At 42.8% G+C, this 16975-nt stretch overlaps 1 protein-coding gene across 1 annotated transcript; it reads right to left on the bottom strand.

Annotated features, from left to right (window-relative positions):
* Positions 1 to 782: 782 nt before the first annotated feature.
* Positions 783 to 16670, bottom strand: CTCFL (CCCTC-binding factor like; the record flags this gene model as incomplete). The annotated part of the gene is made up of 10 exons (XM_081033249.1): positions 783 to 2384; positions 3570 to 3693; positions 6818 to 7000; positions 9875 to 10035; positions 10410 to 10559; positions 11237 to 11357; positions 13741 to 13874; positions 14179 to 14346; positions 15447 to 15663; positions 16110 to 16670. 10 exons carry the CDS (start codon positions 16668 to 16670, stop codon positions 2236 to 2238), a joined length of 1968 nt encoding a protein of 655 aa, XP_080889375.1. The 3' UTR covers positions 783 to 2235.
* Positions 16671 to 16975: the final 305 nt, after the last annotated feature.

The raw sequence follows: 16975 nt of genomic DNA, 5'->3' as shown, positions 1-16975 counted from the left end.
ACTATTTATGAGGAGGTTTTGATGGTGTTTAGACACAAAGTGGTCTTTCATTTTCAAACATGTTTTTTATATATCTATTCTTTTAAAATCAAAACAATTTTAGTTATAGTAAAACAAATATGAAATTGTAGCATCTTGATCATTTTTAAGTGTACAGTTCAGTCGTGTTAAGTATATTCACAGATTTGTGCAACCACCATCCATCTCCAGAACTCTTTCATCTGTCCTCATGAAACAACTCCCCATTCCCTGCTCCCTCAGCCCCTGGTAACCATCCTTCTATTTTCTGTTTCTATGAATTTGACTACTTTAGGTCCCTCCTACAAGTGGAATCATATAGTATTTGTTTTTTTGTGACTGGCCGATTTCAAGTCGCATAATGTGCTCAGGGTTCACCCATGTTGTAGTGTGTATGAGTATTTCCTTCCTTTTAAGACTGAAGAACATTCCATTGTATGGACAGACCACATTTTGTTTACCCATTCAGCCATTCCTGCACATGTGAGCTGTTTCCACCTTTTGGCTGTTGTGAATAAGGCAGCTTTGAATATGGATGTGCAAGCATCTCTTCAAAACCCTGCTGTCAATTCCTTTGGGTATGAGATTGTTGGGTCATAGGGTAGCTCCAGTTTTAATTTTTTGAAGAACCATCCTACTGTTTTCCAGAGGGGCTGCACCACTTTACATTCCCACCAACATGTGTATGAGGCTTCCAATCTAGCCACATCCTCACCAGGCAAAGAAGACATTTTTAAGAATCACTATTCACATATAACAAAGATAATTTCAAGTCATTTTATTGAGTCATGCAAAACATCTTTAAACAACAGTCGAAGAATAAGAAACCATTACAAAAGTTCAAAAAGTCACAATGACAGCACATAACAGACCATGGACCTGAAGTCTCACTATGTGAATTCAATTATTTGCTGCCATGAAAAGAATATAATGCCCTTCCTGCTGGGAAATTGCTTCCACATGTTTGCCTTATCCAGGGCTTCTGGGTTTGGGGTATTTTTAATAACAGTTCAGCGTTTTAAGAATCTGAATTTAGTTAACTCGATGGGAGAAATTCTTTCTCAATGTAGACGTATGTCAAATCACCATGATGTACACTTTAATATCTTACAATTTTATGTGTCAATTATACCTCAATAAAGCTTAAACAATAATTTGAATTTAGGACCTATTCTTGATTTTAAAATGGGGGGAAAAAGTTCACAGTGAAAGCAAGTGTTGAGCTAGAAAGAAGACGATGGCTCATTATAAAGATAGGTACTAGTTAATTTTAAGTACTAAAGAGACTTATGTACTTAAAATTAAGTACTTAATGCTGTTCTAAGGTGGAAAAAGAGGTCTTCAATTGGTACAGAGAGAAATACTAGTGATAGGCTGTTGCAAAAAAAGTACCAATTCTTTACAAGTACACATTTTCATTATCAGATTTTTATGTTTCTTCTCACCCTGCCAATTATTTTTAAAAACATAAACAAAGTTGTTTTAGCAAAACAAAAGGGTGATGAACTGCTATTCTCGTAAACAATAAAGGAATGTAACTGGGGGTTTCCTACCTGCCAAAGAACATAATTAAGAAAGAATACAAAATCTAAAAGTAAACTTTACTCATATACCAAAGGAAAATATGTTAAACATCATTTTCTTGTCTAACCTAGAGTTTTTCATCTTCTACTCAGTTGTTGTTGTTTTCGGCATAACTTAAGGTCTTTTGCATTGAATTTCAGAACTAATTAAAAGTATTTTGATGGCTTTCAATTTTGTGGAAAATTCATTTGTGTAAAAGAGGATATAAAATTAGTATTTTATGTTTAAAAATCATATTAGAAATCTCAGGGGTGTGTACAATTCAACATCACATTTCCCAGCTTTGGCCGTTTGCCGAAGCACTAAGTAGCCTGTACTACGGTCAAAATAAGTGTCATCCCCCAAATCACTGCTCATTCATTGTGGGGCCGCCTTGCCAGGATCGAGTGAATGAATTCATAGGTTTGAGGGGTTTATCCTCCAATTCAAGATGTGGGGCCCTTTACAAAATACCTGCAATGTTTTTTTGAAATAACCACTCAAACATAGGCAAACAATTCTAGGCACTCCCTGAAGCTTTTGATAAAATTGTAACCATTCATTGTCATGAACTTAGTTGTTTCAAAGCAGATGCTAAGAGTTTACAACTTGCTTTAAGAATTATGTGCTCCAAGCATGAAACTCGAACCTCTCTCACTTATCCAACATGTTGAGAATCATTTCACAGGTCATGTCTTCCTCGAGGTCTTCGCTTGCTACCATGGTTTCTTCACATCCCACAGGAACCAGCTCTTCTGGGTACTGCTCTCCATTCACCAGGACTGCCTCCTCGGCAGCGGCTTCTTGGGGAAAAAGCACAGCGTCGGCACATTTAAAATACAGCCAAGAAATCAGCGCCAATTTCTTTTGGAAACAATCGCTGAATTTTTAACTTAGCAGCAGACAGTTTAGAAAACAATCTTTCCAGGGATAGCTCAGGACAAATGTTCTCATCTCCATTTTACTGGATGTCAGGGTTTCTCAACCTCAGCTCTACAGACAGTTAGGGATGGGTCATTCTGTGGCGGAGCTTTGCTTAAAAAAAAACAACAAAAAAACACACCCAACACCCACTTAGGTGTCAAGAGGGGGCCTTTAGGTGCCTCATTAGCTGATAAGTCACACATGTACATTGATGTTTCAGGATTTGTCCCACTTAGAGCAGTGGTCCAGGTGACCTGGCCTTGGGCTAGGAGTGGGATTTCACCTGTTTGTCTTCTCCAGGGGTGTCCAGACTGCCCCCCGCCGGCCAACTGCGGCCCGCAATCTATTTTTAATTGGCCCGCAGCAAATTCCAAAAATATATTTCGTTTACTTAAGTAAACCAGCTGAGGCAATATGTACTTCACCTCGAGTGAGTGGCCCGGCTGTTTGTGTATTTTACCGCATATGGCCCTTGGTGTAAACCATTGAAAAAAGTTTGGAAACACCTGGTCTTCTCCAATAAACGACAATGCCTGTAGTGGGCTGAACCCGAAAAGACATGTCCACATCTTAACCCCCCAGACTTGCGAGTGTGACCTTAAGTGAAATAAGGGTCTTTGAAGATATATTTAAAGATCTCGAGATGACTTTATAAGGCAGACACAGAGAAGAAGCCAGGTGAAGACAGAGGCCGAAACTGGGGTGATGCAGCCACAAGCCAAGGGCCACAAAAATGTCCCCCTAGGAGCCCACGTGGTGGGGGGTGTGGACACCGCTTAGGGCTCTCAACTCACTTTCCCACCTCGTCCTCACTGCAGTCCTGAGCAGTGGATATGTAACCAAACCCACTTTACCAATAACCAAAAGGGGTGAAATGAAGTTCAAAACCTGCCCCAAGTGGGAGGAAGCAGCCCGAGAGCTGGGCTTGGGGCAGAGGGCATTTTGGGGTCTAACACTTAAGGTTTCTGGGAGTGTCCCCTGCATAGGAACACTCAGCACCCAGGAAAGTTTGTAACCAGAAAATCACTGTCAAATTAAAACCCAGTTCGTTTGAAATGAGATACCGTCTCTCTTTACTGCCTCTTTCCGGATGGCTGGCTTCCTCTTTTTCATTCTTTTTCCTTTTCCTGAAGTGGTGGACTTTTCTTGGCCAGAGTTGCACTTCTTTGAGTGTTTCTGCATATTATTCTGTCGGAGAAATGACACAGAGTACAGAATGAAAGTCATCATCACTGAAGGAATGTCATTTAAAAGCGCATAGTTAAAAACATGGGCTGGGGAAAACTGGGGGTAACATGTACCTTTCATAATCTTTTACAAAAAAGGTGAGTTTTTAGAGGCGATCCTTCCCGTCATGTTTCGGTCTAGCCAACAGCTAGCGTATTTTAAGTATTTCTTTATTACAGACATCAGCGAGAAGACAAAACTTACTTTTCTAGAATGCATCTCCTCTCCAAAACGAGGCTTGACGTTAAACCAGAAATTCAATATATCAGTCAACTTTATGAAAATCAATAATATATCAAGAGATTTTACTGCCCTGCCACTTTCTCTCCTGACCTGCTAGGAAATCATGAAAACTATGTGTGACATTCGGAATTAAAATGGGAAGTCACAGATTTCCTAGCCACGGCTAGCGACAAAACTGTATCCATGAACACTTAGGAAGATTTCAAACAAGTTAGAAAATTTTCGCTATTTGAAAAGTCCATATGCTAACATAGGATAGTGGTGACATGTCATTAGAGTAGCTGATTATATAAAACATCCCACCTGACTTCCATCTGACTTCAGTCTCGGCCTCGGCAGGCCTGGATTCACATACAAATGGAGGGGGAATGTTACCGGTTATTTAAACTTCTTCTGTTTTATGCTTATCCATAGGGGTTGGCAACCACGGTCTAGGGGTCAAGTCTGCCAACTGTTTTTATAAAGCACGTGTTTTGGAACCAGCGGCGTTCCTTCATTTATGACTTGTCACCTGTGGCTGCATTTGGGCTACAATCTCTGACGTGAGTACCTGGGGCAGAAACAGTGTGGCCCGAGCAGCTGAAAACGTTCACTCTCTGGCCCTTTACAGACAAAGTGTGCCAACACCTGGTTGCCATGATGGTTATGTACAAATAAAGCCTGTGGGGGGTCAAGAATTCCTCTGAGGATTTAAGAGCAATGTTCCCTTCCCCAGAAAAGTGCATGCACATCAGCACACCCACAGTCTCCCTACAGCTTCACGAAGTTCATGGTTAAGAACTTCTGTCAGTTTTGAATTAACCAACAATACCAAAAACAGAGCCAACTTTTAAAAACCAAGTGGAGTAAATGTGTACTTCGGTGTCGTATCTGAAAAGTCATTGCCATCCCCGAGGTCATCTACATTTTGTCCTATGGTATCTTCCAAGGAGTTTTATAGTTTTGTGGTTTATGTTGAGGTCTGTGGTCCATTTTCAGTTCACTTTCGTGAAGGGTGTAAGGTCTGTGTCTAGATTTATTGGTGTGGCTGTCCAGTTGTTCCAGCTCCAGCTGTTGAAAAAACTATCTTCTCCCCATCGTGTTGCCTTGGTTCCTCTGTCCAATACCAGATGCCTCTGATTATGGGGGGTCAACTTCTGGGCACTGTTCCGTTCCATGGTCCATTCCCTTTGCGGCTGGTATGAATCATACCGCTTTGAATATTTGTGTGCAAAGTTCTGTGTGGTCACACGTTTTCAGTTCTTTTGGGTATGTGCCTAGGAGAACTGCTTTATGTTCTCACACGGTAGCTTCATGTTTAACCATTTGAGAAACTGCCAGGCTGTCCCCTAAGGTGGCTTCACCCTTTTAAAATCCCACCAGCAACCCCCGAGGGCTCCAATTTCCCCACATCTGTTATTATCTGTATCCTTTAATTGTGGCTGCCCCGATGGCTGGTTCTAAGGGTGTCTCATTGTGATTTTGATTTGCCTTGTGACTAAGGATTCCAGGCATCTCTCATGAGCTTATTAGCCATTTGTGTAGCTTCTTTGGAGAAATGTCCATTTAGATCATCCGCCTGGTTTGCATTGGGTGTTTGTCTTTTTATGACTGAGTTACAAGAGTGCTTTATATATTCCAGATGTAAGTCCAAGTGTGCTTTCTTGTTTTTCACACTGAAGGGCAGCTTCTTTACAATGTTAACTCTTTACAGTTTAAACTCAGCATGAATGCTGCTGGAGCACTGCCACCACTTTTATTTGACACTTTGAACGAATAGCACTAACACTCCCGAGGTGGTCAGCCCACTATGCTACCCCCAAACCACAGCTACCCTCCCATTTTAAGAGAAAAGAGGAAGTCTTCCCTCATAGAAACAGTCAGGTTCAGGTAATTCAAAACTTTTATAAAGTTAGACGGGAGCATACATTGTGTCACAATCTAGCTACTTATTTGTGGTGGTTTTAAAATGTCCACACATTCTTTGATACTCCTCCTTTCTAAAGGGACTTCATGTCCCACCCCTTGAGTGGGGTGGGCTGGACTTAGTGATTGGTTCCGAATGAACAGAAGTAATGTTGTCGCTTTTAAGAATAGGTGACAAAGGGCACTGTGGCTTCCTCCTTGCACATTCGAGCGGCCCAACGGAGAGGTCCACTTGCTGAGGAACTGAGGCCTCCTGCCTAAAGCCATGGAGGGCGCCATCTTGGAAGTGGCCCCCCCAGCCATCAGGTGGTACAGCCCCAGCCGACATCCCAATGTCGGCTCATGAAGGACCTGGAGCCGGAACCACCCAACCAAGCTACTCCCAAACTCCTGGCCCACATTACATGTGAGATAATAAATGTTTGTCATGTTAAGCCATAAGCTTCAAGGTAATTTGTTATGCAGCAACAGGTAACTAACACAACACCTAAAAAGAATAAAACTGAAGAGTAAATGCTTTTCTTAGCACAGTATCCACAACACTATACTAAGGACAACTACGAAACATTTTGAAAATTGCGTTCTCTCTGTGTAGTAGCCTAAATCTAATTCACGGGAACAATTTAAAAATGTTACACTGAAATCAAGGGTTCTCTTGTCTGTAGCCTTTGGGGGGAGGCTGAGAACTCCCTAAAACTATTTGCAAGGTGTTTGTAGGATTGTCTTTTTTCACAAGAAGGGGAGACCACACTTTTATAAGATTTTCAAGTTTTGTGATGCCAAGAAACTAACAACCATTTCCCTAAGGCATGACAGATGTTATATTAATTCCTGGCAAGTTTCTATAATCTGGTTTAAACTCCCCTTGTGTGGCACTGAGCCTGTGAGATACAGGGACCTTTTCAAGGGGGCTTTGTGGTGACTTAAGTAAGCTTACCCAGCAGGAAAAGGCTCTGCCACACTTGGGGCACTCGTACACAGTTGGGATGGAATTTGTATTGTGGTGTTTCTTGATGTGAACATTTAGAAGTTGCTTCTGTCGGAAACATTTATTGCAGGAGAGGCAGACAAATGGTTTCTCTCCCGTGTGGGTACGGATGTGAACTGTCATATGACGTTCCTAAGAGGAACAGGGAAGAAAACAAACAGCTTAGCTATATACAGGGATTTTATTTTGTCTCAGACATTATGTATCATATACCCTTTCTTTTCCTTCCCAAAGATGAGCTCACTATTAAGAAAAATCACAGCAAACACATTCTCAACATAGAACCCTTACGGTAGGAGCACCAACTAGCCGTCTGTGAAACATAGTCCCAGCCACGAGGTTACAAAACTCTCACAATTCCCAGCTGGTGCCACAGTCCCACAGGGCATGAGGGAGAACATACCCTGGGGACTGAAACAATCATTTTTCCTTCCAAAAGAGCTCATGTATTTGGAGGCTTTGTTCTAAATTATTTGCAATGACCTGCATTTACAAAGGGCAGATGGAACCTGCAAACTTAAAAATTGAATCTCAGAGTTTAAATTCAGTGGACATTTGGGGCTGGACATACATGAAGCAAACGTTTTCCCTTCCACTTCCGGACAGCGTGGTAACAAATCTTAACATCGACTTCAAAGCATAGTGGTGGAAACAATTGTTCTTAGCAAAGAAATAACCAGAAATTTTAACTATGATTTAGATGCATAAGTAATCTGGGGAATCAGAACAAAACTACATATAATGTTAAGTTATATACATACGCATATATATGTATGTGTGTATATATGTATATACACACACACACATAGTCAAGCACATTTTCTTTCATTTAAAAGCTATGATTATTCAGATGAAATACACGACCACGTCTGCATTACTGTTAATAACCTAATTGACAGCCTTTCTCCTAGTCTTCCTCTCATGAACACCCTCTTCCCCATACACCCCTCCTCTCACCCCTCCTCGCCCCCCTCCCCGCAGGAGCACTGCCTGGTCTCTGTGCTGAGAATCAGGTCCAACCTGGGAGCCCAGCAATTTGAGAGCAAAGTGTTCAGAGTGCCCAGCAGTGTCCAGCCTCATCTCTGACCTCAAGGTGCCTGGTCTGCTCTCTGCTCCCCATCACTGGGGTTTACCCTCCGTGGGATCCCCTCCTCCTCTCCACGTCTTGTCCATCTTCCAGGAAGCTCTCCTGGTTCATCTGAACAAATGTGCGCCTGGGAGTCAGAGACTTCCAATGCTCAAAGTCTACTGGGAAAACTCTCTTTTCCTTATTCAAAGCATTTACTATTTATAGACTACACCAAGAAACACAGTAAGCACTGACTTCCACCTTTGGTAACTGTGCAGAACATCCAATGCTTCACGATGACGGTTCTCGAGCTTCTGGTCTTAGGACCCTTTACACTCTTAAAAATTAACACCCCAGGCAACTTTTGTTTATGGGGTGATATCTATTAATATTGACTGTATTCGAAGTCAAAACTGAGAAGTTAACAAATATGAAAAATACCTATTCGTTTAAAACTAACGACAAACCAACTACATGTGAATGTATTTCTATAAATACATTATTATCTATTTTTCAAAACAAAACCATTTATATCTGGCCTAACAGGTAAGGCTGCCAGTTAAAATACAGGCTGCACTATTTGCAACATACTTCTATACAAAGGTATTTGTTGTTTATCTGAAATTCAGATTTAACTGGTCATCCCATATGTTTATTTCTAAGACTGGCAGCCTTATGAAAAGAAGGTGGCCTGATTGCCTGTGCCTTCAGTCTGCAGGGGTGTGTGGTTGTCCTTGAGACAGAGGAAGAAAAGCTCCTCTCACAGATACGCAGCCGGAAAAAGGAGCAGGACTGTCATAGCTTTTTCAACTAATGTGGACATTCTTCTCTGATACCACACCAAAACGTGACAAGTGGTGAAAATGTGGCACCTAAAATGATTATGCCAGTGATTTTTTGGTACTCTGTTACATTAAAATCTGTTGATCTATTTTATACTTTGAATGGATCTTTTATCCACGTGTGCTTTTCTGAAATAACGGATCGGTCATTTGCAAAATAGTTTGCTGAGTTACAGAGAGCTTCTGAATGTGGACACATTTCCTTACACTATATAAAAACCTGCTTTCTTCAAGTCACTCCAATCTCATTAGAAAAGTCTTTAAGTATTAGAAAGATGTCAAGCTCACGGTGGTGGATGTGTTTTCCAAAATTCTAATTCCAATTTCCCCTTGAAAGCTGAAAGTGTATCCTTGGGAACACATGTTTTCCTGAAAGTGATGCGTTCACTTTATTTACTTTCAAGAAAAAGGTCTTGGCTACTGCCAGACGTCCCAAAACTGAATAAGCAGAGTTTGTCACTTTTCTTCCGAGTGAAAATAGTGGTTCGTGAAAAAGTGGCTAGTTGAGCAAGCAACTCAAACAATCCCACAGGCGCTTTCCTCCCAACAACCATCCTGCCTCAGAAGACAGCAAAGGTGCTTTACACCAACTTTCAAGAATATGGAAAAGGTGGGTACTCAGGGTCAAGACTGAGTCAAGTTCATAACTTTTACTGCTCCATCAAGGACTTCCTTAAGTAAAGCTGCCCTTTATTTTTGCTGCCAGTGCACGGAGGTGAAGAGCACAGTGGTGACCAGTCCTGCGTGGGGTCACTGCTTTGATGCCCAGTAAGGCACTTCCATTGCTTTTGCAGCACCAGTGCCAATGTCAACACAGCAAAAAGGGCAAAGAACGTGCTGGCATTCATTAGTTAATGACAATAACTTTGATCTTATGGCCCTGATTGGTTTCGAGGACATCTAGGGTCTATGAACTGTTAAGCACTGTTGCTTTAATTTATGGGCTCATAGCTGCCTTCTGCTCATTCTGAATAGTTTTTCCTAAAGCACAACTTTGTTCAATATTCAAAGGGATAGAAAATCCCATTCCAGCCCTCCCTTCTTCCATATTCCACTGCCTCCCGCCACCTCCCCAAGTTGACTGAAACATAGTACCTGCTTGCAGGCATAGCTGCAGTATTCACACTTGAACTTTTTCTCGTTTTTATGAGTTTTCTGGTGCTGAATAAGGTCATAGCGTTCGTGGAAGACAGCAGAACAGTAGCGGCATTTCAACCCTGTATCTCTGTAAGTATGCAGGTTGCGCAAATGGACCCCTAAAATAGTGACAGGACATTATATATGGGAAGAGTATTATTTTCTATTAGGCTGATCTCCCCCTACCCTGTAAACCAAGGTTTCCCACTCTCAGCACTATTAGCATTTGGAGCTGGCTGATTCCTTCTTGTGGGGAGCTGTCCTGGGCACTGTAGGATGTTTAGCAGCATCCCTGGCTTCTATCCACTAGATGCCAGTAGCATCCTTTCTTCCCCAGTTGTGACAACCAAATGCTACGAAACTGCACGTACGCAATCCCAACACCAGATGGCACCATAGGACTCCCAGAAGAAAACGTCTGGGCTGCCTCTCTGGAGTCAGGCCCAAGGCTCCCAAAGTTTCCCTGTAGCAGGAAGTTCATCAACACACTCACGTAGGTCGCTCTTCCTTGCAATGACTGCACTGCAATGTGGACACTGGTACTTGGGGACGTTCTCGCTGTGCTTCTGCAGAATGTGTATTTTCATGGTTCCACTCTGGGTGAAGCGCGCGTGGCAGACGTGGCATTCGTAGGGCTTCTCACCTGTGACACAGTGACAAAGATGACTCTACGCAGAGTAGCTTCACCCACAGGCCCCGACCCTCACCAAAGGACACCAAAGCTGAAAGCTTGTCTTTTCTTCCCTGAGTTCCATTTTCAACCCCTTCTCATCTGTTTATCCCCAGTTAGTACAAAATCCCTAAATCGAGCCCAGACAATGTTACATCAAGTACAGCTGTGGACAATGGCCCAAAGGGCAACTCTTGTACCATCTGGTGGCTACTCCTCCATGAGACAGATCCCTAGGTCCTATTCTTGGTTTAAAGACCTAAGAAATACATGTGAACACATTCTTTATACAACCATAATATAAAGTGTAAGTGCACTGTGAAACCAGTATCCTTTGCTGCACGTTTTGCCTTCAAGTGGAAGGGTGAATGAAGGTGTCCACTTTTAAATCCTAAAAAACCTAGGGAGGCAAATCCTTGATGGAATCTTCCTTGTCACAGTGGGGTGACAGCACAGCGTTTATGTGGGCTCCCTGGACCCTAAATCAACACGAGGGTACAGATCAGAATCCCCATGCCAAAAAGGCATGGAGAAAGTCACTTTGACGCTTGAATTTTAATTTGGCCACCGAAGAGTACGTTTTTACAAACTCACTTTTGAAAACGAAACGGTGCTTTAGGTACTTGGCCTTCAGCTTGAGGGACTTTTACCTGAGTGCGTCCTCATGTGTCGTTTCAGTTTGTAGGTGTCTTTGCTGGCATAGCTGCACATACAGCACTGAAAGGGGCGCTCTCCCGTGTGTGACCGGATGTGACGCTTCAGCTTACTGGCCTAATAAACACACGGAAGGTATTTATCACCAGAGAAGCCTGAAAGCTGTAGATCCAATTAACCAGCATTATAAAGACGTAGTTAAGTCAGTCCGATTTTAACGCCAGAACACATTTCCCACACTGAAACACATGAAAGCCATTTCTTTTTATTTTGTGTAGCGGATGATGTTTTTCATTTGTTGTGTGTGCATAAGATCCTTTGAGAATAATCAGCAGTAGTTTCAGGAGACGCTCACATTCAACTTCACGTTACACAGAGAAAATGGAAATCTCGCTTTTCAGTGCCACACATAATTTTATTTTCATTTCTAAGGCAACTTACGCTCAAGACGGCGGTGAAGTTTAGACCACGCCGTAGAAGCACAGAGGCCAGAACGTTTTTGTTCGCATAAATCGGGTGAGAATCTTGACACATTAGCACCTTAACGGCCAACATCCATCTGAGGCACTTCAGAGCTCCAAGTTCTGTGTGCCTTGCTGGTACACGAATGGAGAAAGGCCTTACTTGCTATTAAAGACAAGGTTCTATTGTTCCTAGTTGCTTTATAATAAGTAACTTTTAAGTAGAAGGACAGAAATTCTAATTTGATGAATTATGTATCCCAGACAATTAGGTAAAAGGGCAAGAACGTATTACCTCCCATTGGAGCATGTGTTGCCTGATGGTTGTGTTGCAGTCCAGAACCGTCCTTATTCTGGGCTCACTTCCTGTAGGCCCTTATCTATCTCCCCTCAGCCGAACAGAGGGCTTCCACTACACTCGGGCTACAGATGTCAGAGAGCCCACAGCTGCCCTGCCTGTGATCTCAGGATGGCTACACTTGGTCTGGTTCCCCAACATGTGACAAGCACATAAGCCCATAGAACATTCAAGAATAAAAGACTTAGAACGGAAACCAAGATCCAAATGGAAAAATTTAGATTTTTGGAAGAAAAGTAGATCAGAGAGCAAAACAAAAATAAATTTTAAAATAATAGCATGAAAGGGTTGATGAGTGATAAGAAGGCCGTGTGTAAACCTGCCCTAGATGGCTTTGCAGGGGAAGATGAGGGGAGGAGGGGAGTTCTAAAACTTTCACAAGCCTGTGTTATCTGTACCATAGCTCCGATGTGTTCCTGCTAGCATATGTATAAAGAAATGGTGTGGGGGTGCAGGGAACTTAGGCTGTCCCCCTTTAAAGCAGACCAGCATGGCAACACTTGGAAACTGCAAAAAGGGGGGTGGTGTCATGGCAGCCGTGGAGGGCCCATATGCTGAGGTCGAGCAGTCCACTGACTGCTGACCCTGGAGGAAGGTCTCAGTGGACCTCGGAAGTTTGCTCTGCAAACTGGCAGGATGCCAACAAAAAGTCCACTTCAAGTTTAGGAGTCTCAGATGGCTGTGAAACCTTGAAACCCTTGAAACCTTCATTTTGTGTTTTCAAACTACAGCCGCAACCTTTAACTCAGATAAGAAATACTTTTTAAAAATAGTTAAGAGCAGAAAAGAATTCTTGGAATCAGCTTCTAACCCTGTCCATGAAATTTCCCCATTTATGAAACGCGGTTGCACCATTACTGTATTTAAACTTGAGTCGTGTGCCCTTTAGCTTAATTCCGCTTGAGTGCATTATCCTTTCCCAACTGGCTTCAGAATCCGGGCCGGGCAAACATCCTGACCGTGGAGGCCTCAGAAATAACTGCCGAAAACTGACACTAACAGTAATCGTAATGTTCTGTTCTTTCATTTAGAGCTGCTAAAGCTGCTAGAAGGGCTAAAGAAAACAATCTAGTTGAAATGACCAGGACACATAACTGAAGTCTGAAAAAGGTGGTTTCTCTGTGAGAAGAACGGAAATGACTACCGTGTTTCTCCGAAAATAAGACCTAGCCTGACAATCGGCTCTAATAAAGACGCATTAGAGCCGATTGTCCAGCTAGGTCTTATTTTCTGGGAAACACGGTATGTCTAAACCTTTGAGCAAGTTGCTTTGTATCTGACCGAGTGCCACTGAGGTAAGCTAATTCAGACTGGGTCTGTGTTCCATGCTGGAGCAAATACATTTTGATTCTGTGGAACGAAGCACCACACAAAAGGCTAGGTAGAACTCTGAATACAATTGGAGAATTATTTCTCAAGTACCACACGTAGTTTCATTTGTAATTTGTACACCCTTACCTATTGCTTTTACTAGATGGTAATCAAAGAAAAAAAATCCAATTTTCTATTTTCAATTTAGAAAACAAAATAAGTCTTATTTCCTCCGTAGATTTTGTATGAATAACATTTTTAATAAAACCTATTTTGTAAGAGATTCTACTGTGAATTTGATTTCACATAACTTTTACTGCAGTGTCTTAGGAAGACGCCATGAAGCTTTACGAACAAGAGTTGGACTTACTTCCACGCTCGCATACTTGCACATGGAACATTTAAAGGGTTTCTCATGAGTGTGTTTATAACGTCTGTGTCGGACAAGCTCTCCACTAGTAACAAACGCCATGTCGCAATCACCACACTTGTAGGGCCTGTTTCCTGTAAAATCACATAGTTTATCCTTTTAAACAAGAATTAACTATAAATTTCCCTACAAACGTTTTAATTTTATAAATGACACTGTCTTAAAATGCTTTAAAAATGAAGAAGAGGCTTTTTAAAGCATAACTGCCCCAGGTAAAGGTGAGAAAAATCTTTGTAAGAGTCAATGTTTTTAACTGAAAGGGAAGAAAAGAAGACAAAACTAAAGTCTGACACAATAACGTAGAAGTAGTTGGATTATTCACATTCTTAAAGCCTGGACACACATCATTCTAGGAAACCCCCCTCGCAGTGGTTTTACCTGTGTGGGTATTGAGGTGGTTCCTGAGAAGAGTAACAGTACGGAAAGCTTTCAGACAAAGGTGACATATGTGGGGCTTTTCAGTGCTGTGTGTTTTCATATGACGATTTAAACTTGAAATTTTGGAAGAGGTGAACATGCACAAATCGCAGTGGAAGCTTCGTTTTCCTGCAGGAAGGAGATACAGAGTTTATTCATAAAAACCTTCCTTTAAATGTTCGAATTCCATTTGGGGGGTGATGAAAACCTTCTGGAATGGTTGCACAAACTTGTGAATATATTAAAAACCTGGAAATGAGCTAGGAATTGGGGATTTGGGGGTACAATCTCTTGTTTTAAATATATGAGAAACTACTGGATAGCAAGGGTTTCAAACTCAACCACCTATTGTAGCCAGAGGCAATACCCTAAATGAATGGCTTTGACCACATGTAAGAAGGGACAGTGGGGGCAGTGTGACTTTCTAAACTGAGTCACTCCCCAGCCCCGGCCACCCGTTGCTGGAAGGAGGAAACAGAGCCAAGTGTTGCCAGGCACGCTTTCTAAAAAGAGCTAGAAATTGAGATGGGTGTGTGTGTGTGTGTGTGTGTGTGTGTGTGTGCTCTTTTGATTTAAACAAATGAGAAACTTTTTTTTTTTTTTTAAAGCCAAACAAATAATTTGAGGGTCAAATTCATCCTGTGGGCTGCCAATATTTAATCTCAATTGTCACATGGCTTTAATATAACTTCAAGGTCCTTGTTTAATCTGGCCTGATGTCCCTCTTTGAACACCCATCCATGTGGCTCTCACAACACATTGGAGCCGTCACCCTCATTAGGAAGCTACACCCACAGGACGTGTCCTGCTGCCTGGGACAGTGATCGCCCCTCTTACTGGTTTCTGAGTCCTATTTCCTGGCCTCGCCTACATGTCCCTTCCTTCTTGCCCTGAAGCATTTGCTCTTGTCCCCAATCTCCCACTCCCACTAAAAAAAAAAAAAATGGGGCGGCTAACTAGGAAGATCAGGGCCCAACCTCCTATTTACGAGCACAGTGCTTTGCAGGAACATTTTTACTATGTTTTCAAAACATGTGTGTGCGAAATGCAAAACTCTTTCGGATTTGCTTCACAACACAGAACACGGTTTGAAATATCTCCCGTGTCCTAGTATTTCAAAAGCAACTAAAAGTCAACCACTTAAAACTGTAGTGACCATTTCCTGCCCTTAAACACACACAGCCGCCCCATTCTGGGCACGGTGTCTCACCCAAAATAAACTGGCCTACCCTGGGTCTTATTTTGAATTTTTGCAGAGTTGTCTTTTCCCACATGTGGTTGACTGGATGCGTGTTTGTCTTCTGGTTCTTCAATGTTTAAGTTTGAAATTGTCAGGACGATCTCATTTCTTCTTTCATCTCCCGGCCTTGCTTCCACTAGGAAGAATTGCTTTTCATCAATTTGTCCTTCAGCCGGCGGCTGGATTTCCTCCTGGCCTCTCTCAAACTAATAAACAAAAATGAGTATTCAAACAAACACAACACTATGAATTACAATCTGATTCTACTCTTGGCCTGGATGAAACTGAAGAACACAGAAAGAACAAAAAAGTTAAAGTAGCCCAGAAGATTGTCCATTGTACCCGATATGTGTAAGCCGTAATTATTAAGCATCAATGGTTTTAGTGGTGAAAAGCACTATTTAAAAAAAACCAAACATACACAGTGCGCCTTATAGTATGTATTCTAATTAGCATAACTTGTTAAACTCTTAAAAAAAAGAACACGAGGGCCCCCAGGATTTTCCTGGGAATTATTTTGACGGTGTTTAACTTTAAACTGCTTGTCCATATATTATATCGCACTGAGGGCAACTTAAAAGGAAAATCACTTTCTGTTTGTTTTTGTTTTTACCCCCCATGGCAGGGGTCCGTTTTTAAAAACCAGCAGTACCTTCTTCAATCCCGTGCCTTCGTCTGGGCTCGCTGCAGATTTACTGTCCTCACTGGCCACAGCCACATGCTCCTCCAGAACATGAAACTCCATCAGCTCCATCTCCTGCAGCGAGTACACCTCGTCGTGGAGGTTAATAGCCACGCACTGGTGCAGGCTCTGCTGGGACCCGTCCCCAAGCCACAGCAGCGACTGCAGCCCATTGCCGGTCTGCGGCACCACGGCCTGCACCACTTCTTGGTGCTGTGGCGACAGCCAGCCCACCTCCTGCAACCCCACATCCTCAGAACTGAGGTGCACTGCCTGCAGGGCCAGCACGTGCTTCTCACCATCCTCCGTGGTGGCTAGCACCAGCCCCTGCCCTCCCTCTGGGATCCCAGTCTGGAGGGCCCCATGGGTGCATTCAGCCTCCACCTCTCCAGGGCATGGGTGTTCCTTCACTCTGCACACTCCGTCCTTTTCCTTCTCTTCCTCCTCCTCAGGGGCTTTTTCTGGCATCATTTCCAGTTCTTTGATTTTGGTGAACTGCTCCAAAGGATCAGAGACCTCTGTCCCTGCCATTCTGACTTGGCCTGTTTGAGAAAGAAGCAAGCGGTCTTGACAGGGCACTGTGGGGTTTGGGCCTACCAGGCTTTGGGGCTGATCAAGGTCTGACGAGGTTCTGGCCTCAGAAGGCTTTAGGCCTCGTAGGGGTCAAGGCTAAGTTGATTCACTGAGAGGGGCTGAGCCTAAGCAGGATTTAGGCTAAAACAGGTCGTTCAGAAGATTCTGGAACCAACAGATTTGGGCCTAGGCATGCTTTCCGCACATGCACTTTCTAGGCCTAGCAGCAAGGTGGGGCCCGAGCAAGCTTTCCACCATTGCAC

The sequence above is a fragment of the Rhinolophus hipposideros genome (genome assembly GCF_964194185.1).
Source record: "Rhinolophus hipposideros genome assembly, chromosome: 22".
In the NCBI taxonomy this organism is placed as follows: Eukaryota; Metazoa; Chordata; class Mammalia; order Chiroptera; family Rhinolophidae; genus Rhinolophus; species Rhinolophus hipposideros.
Note: the sequence above shows the minus strand (reverse complement) of the source record. Positions and strands in the feature narration are given on the sequence as shown.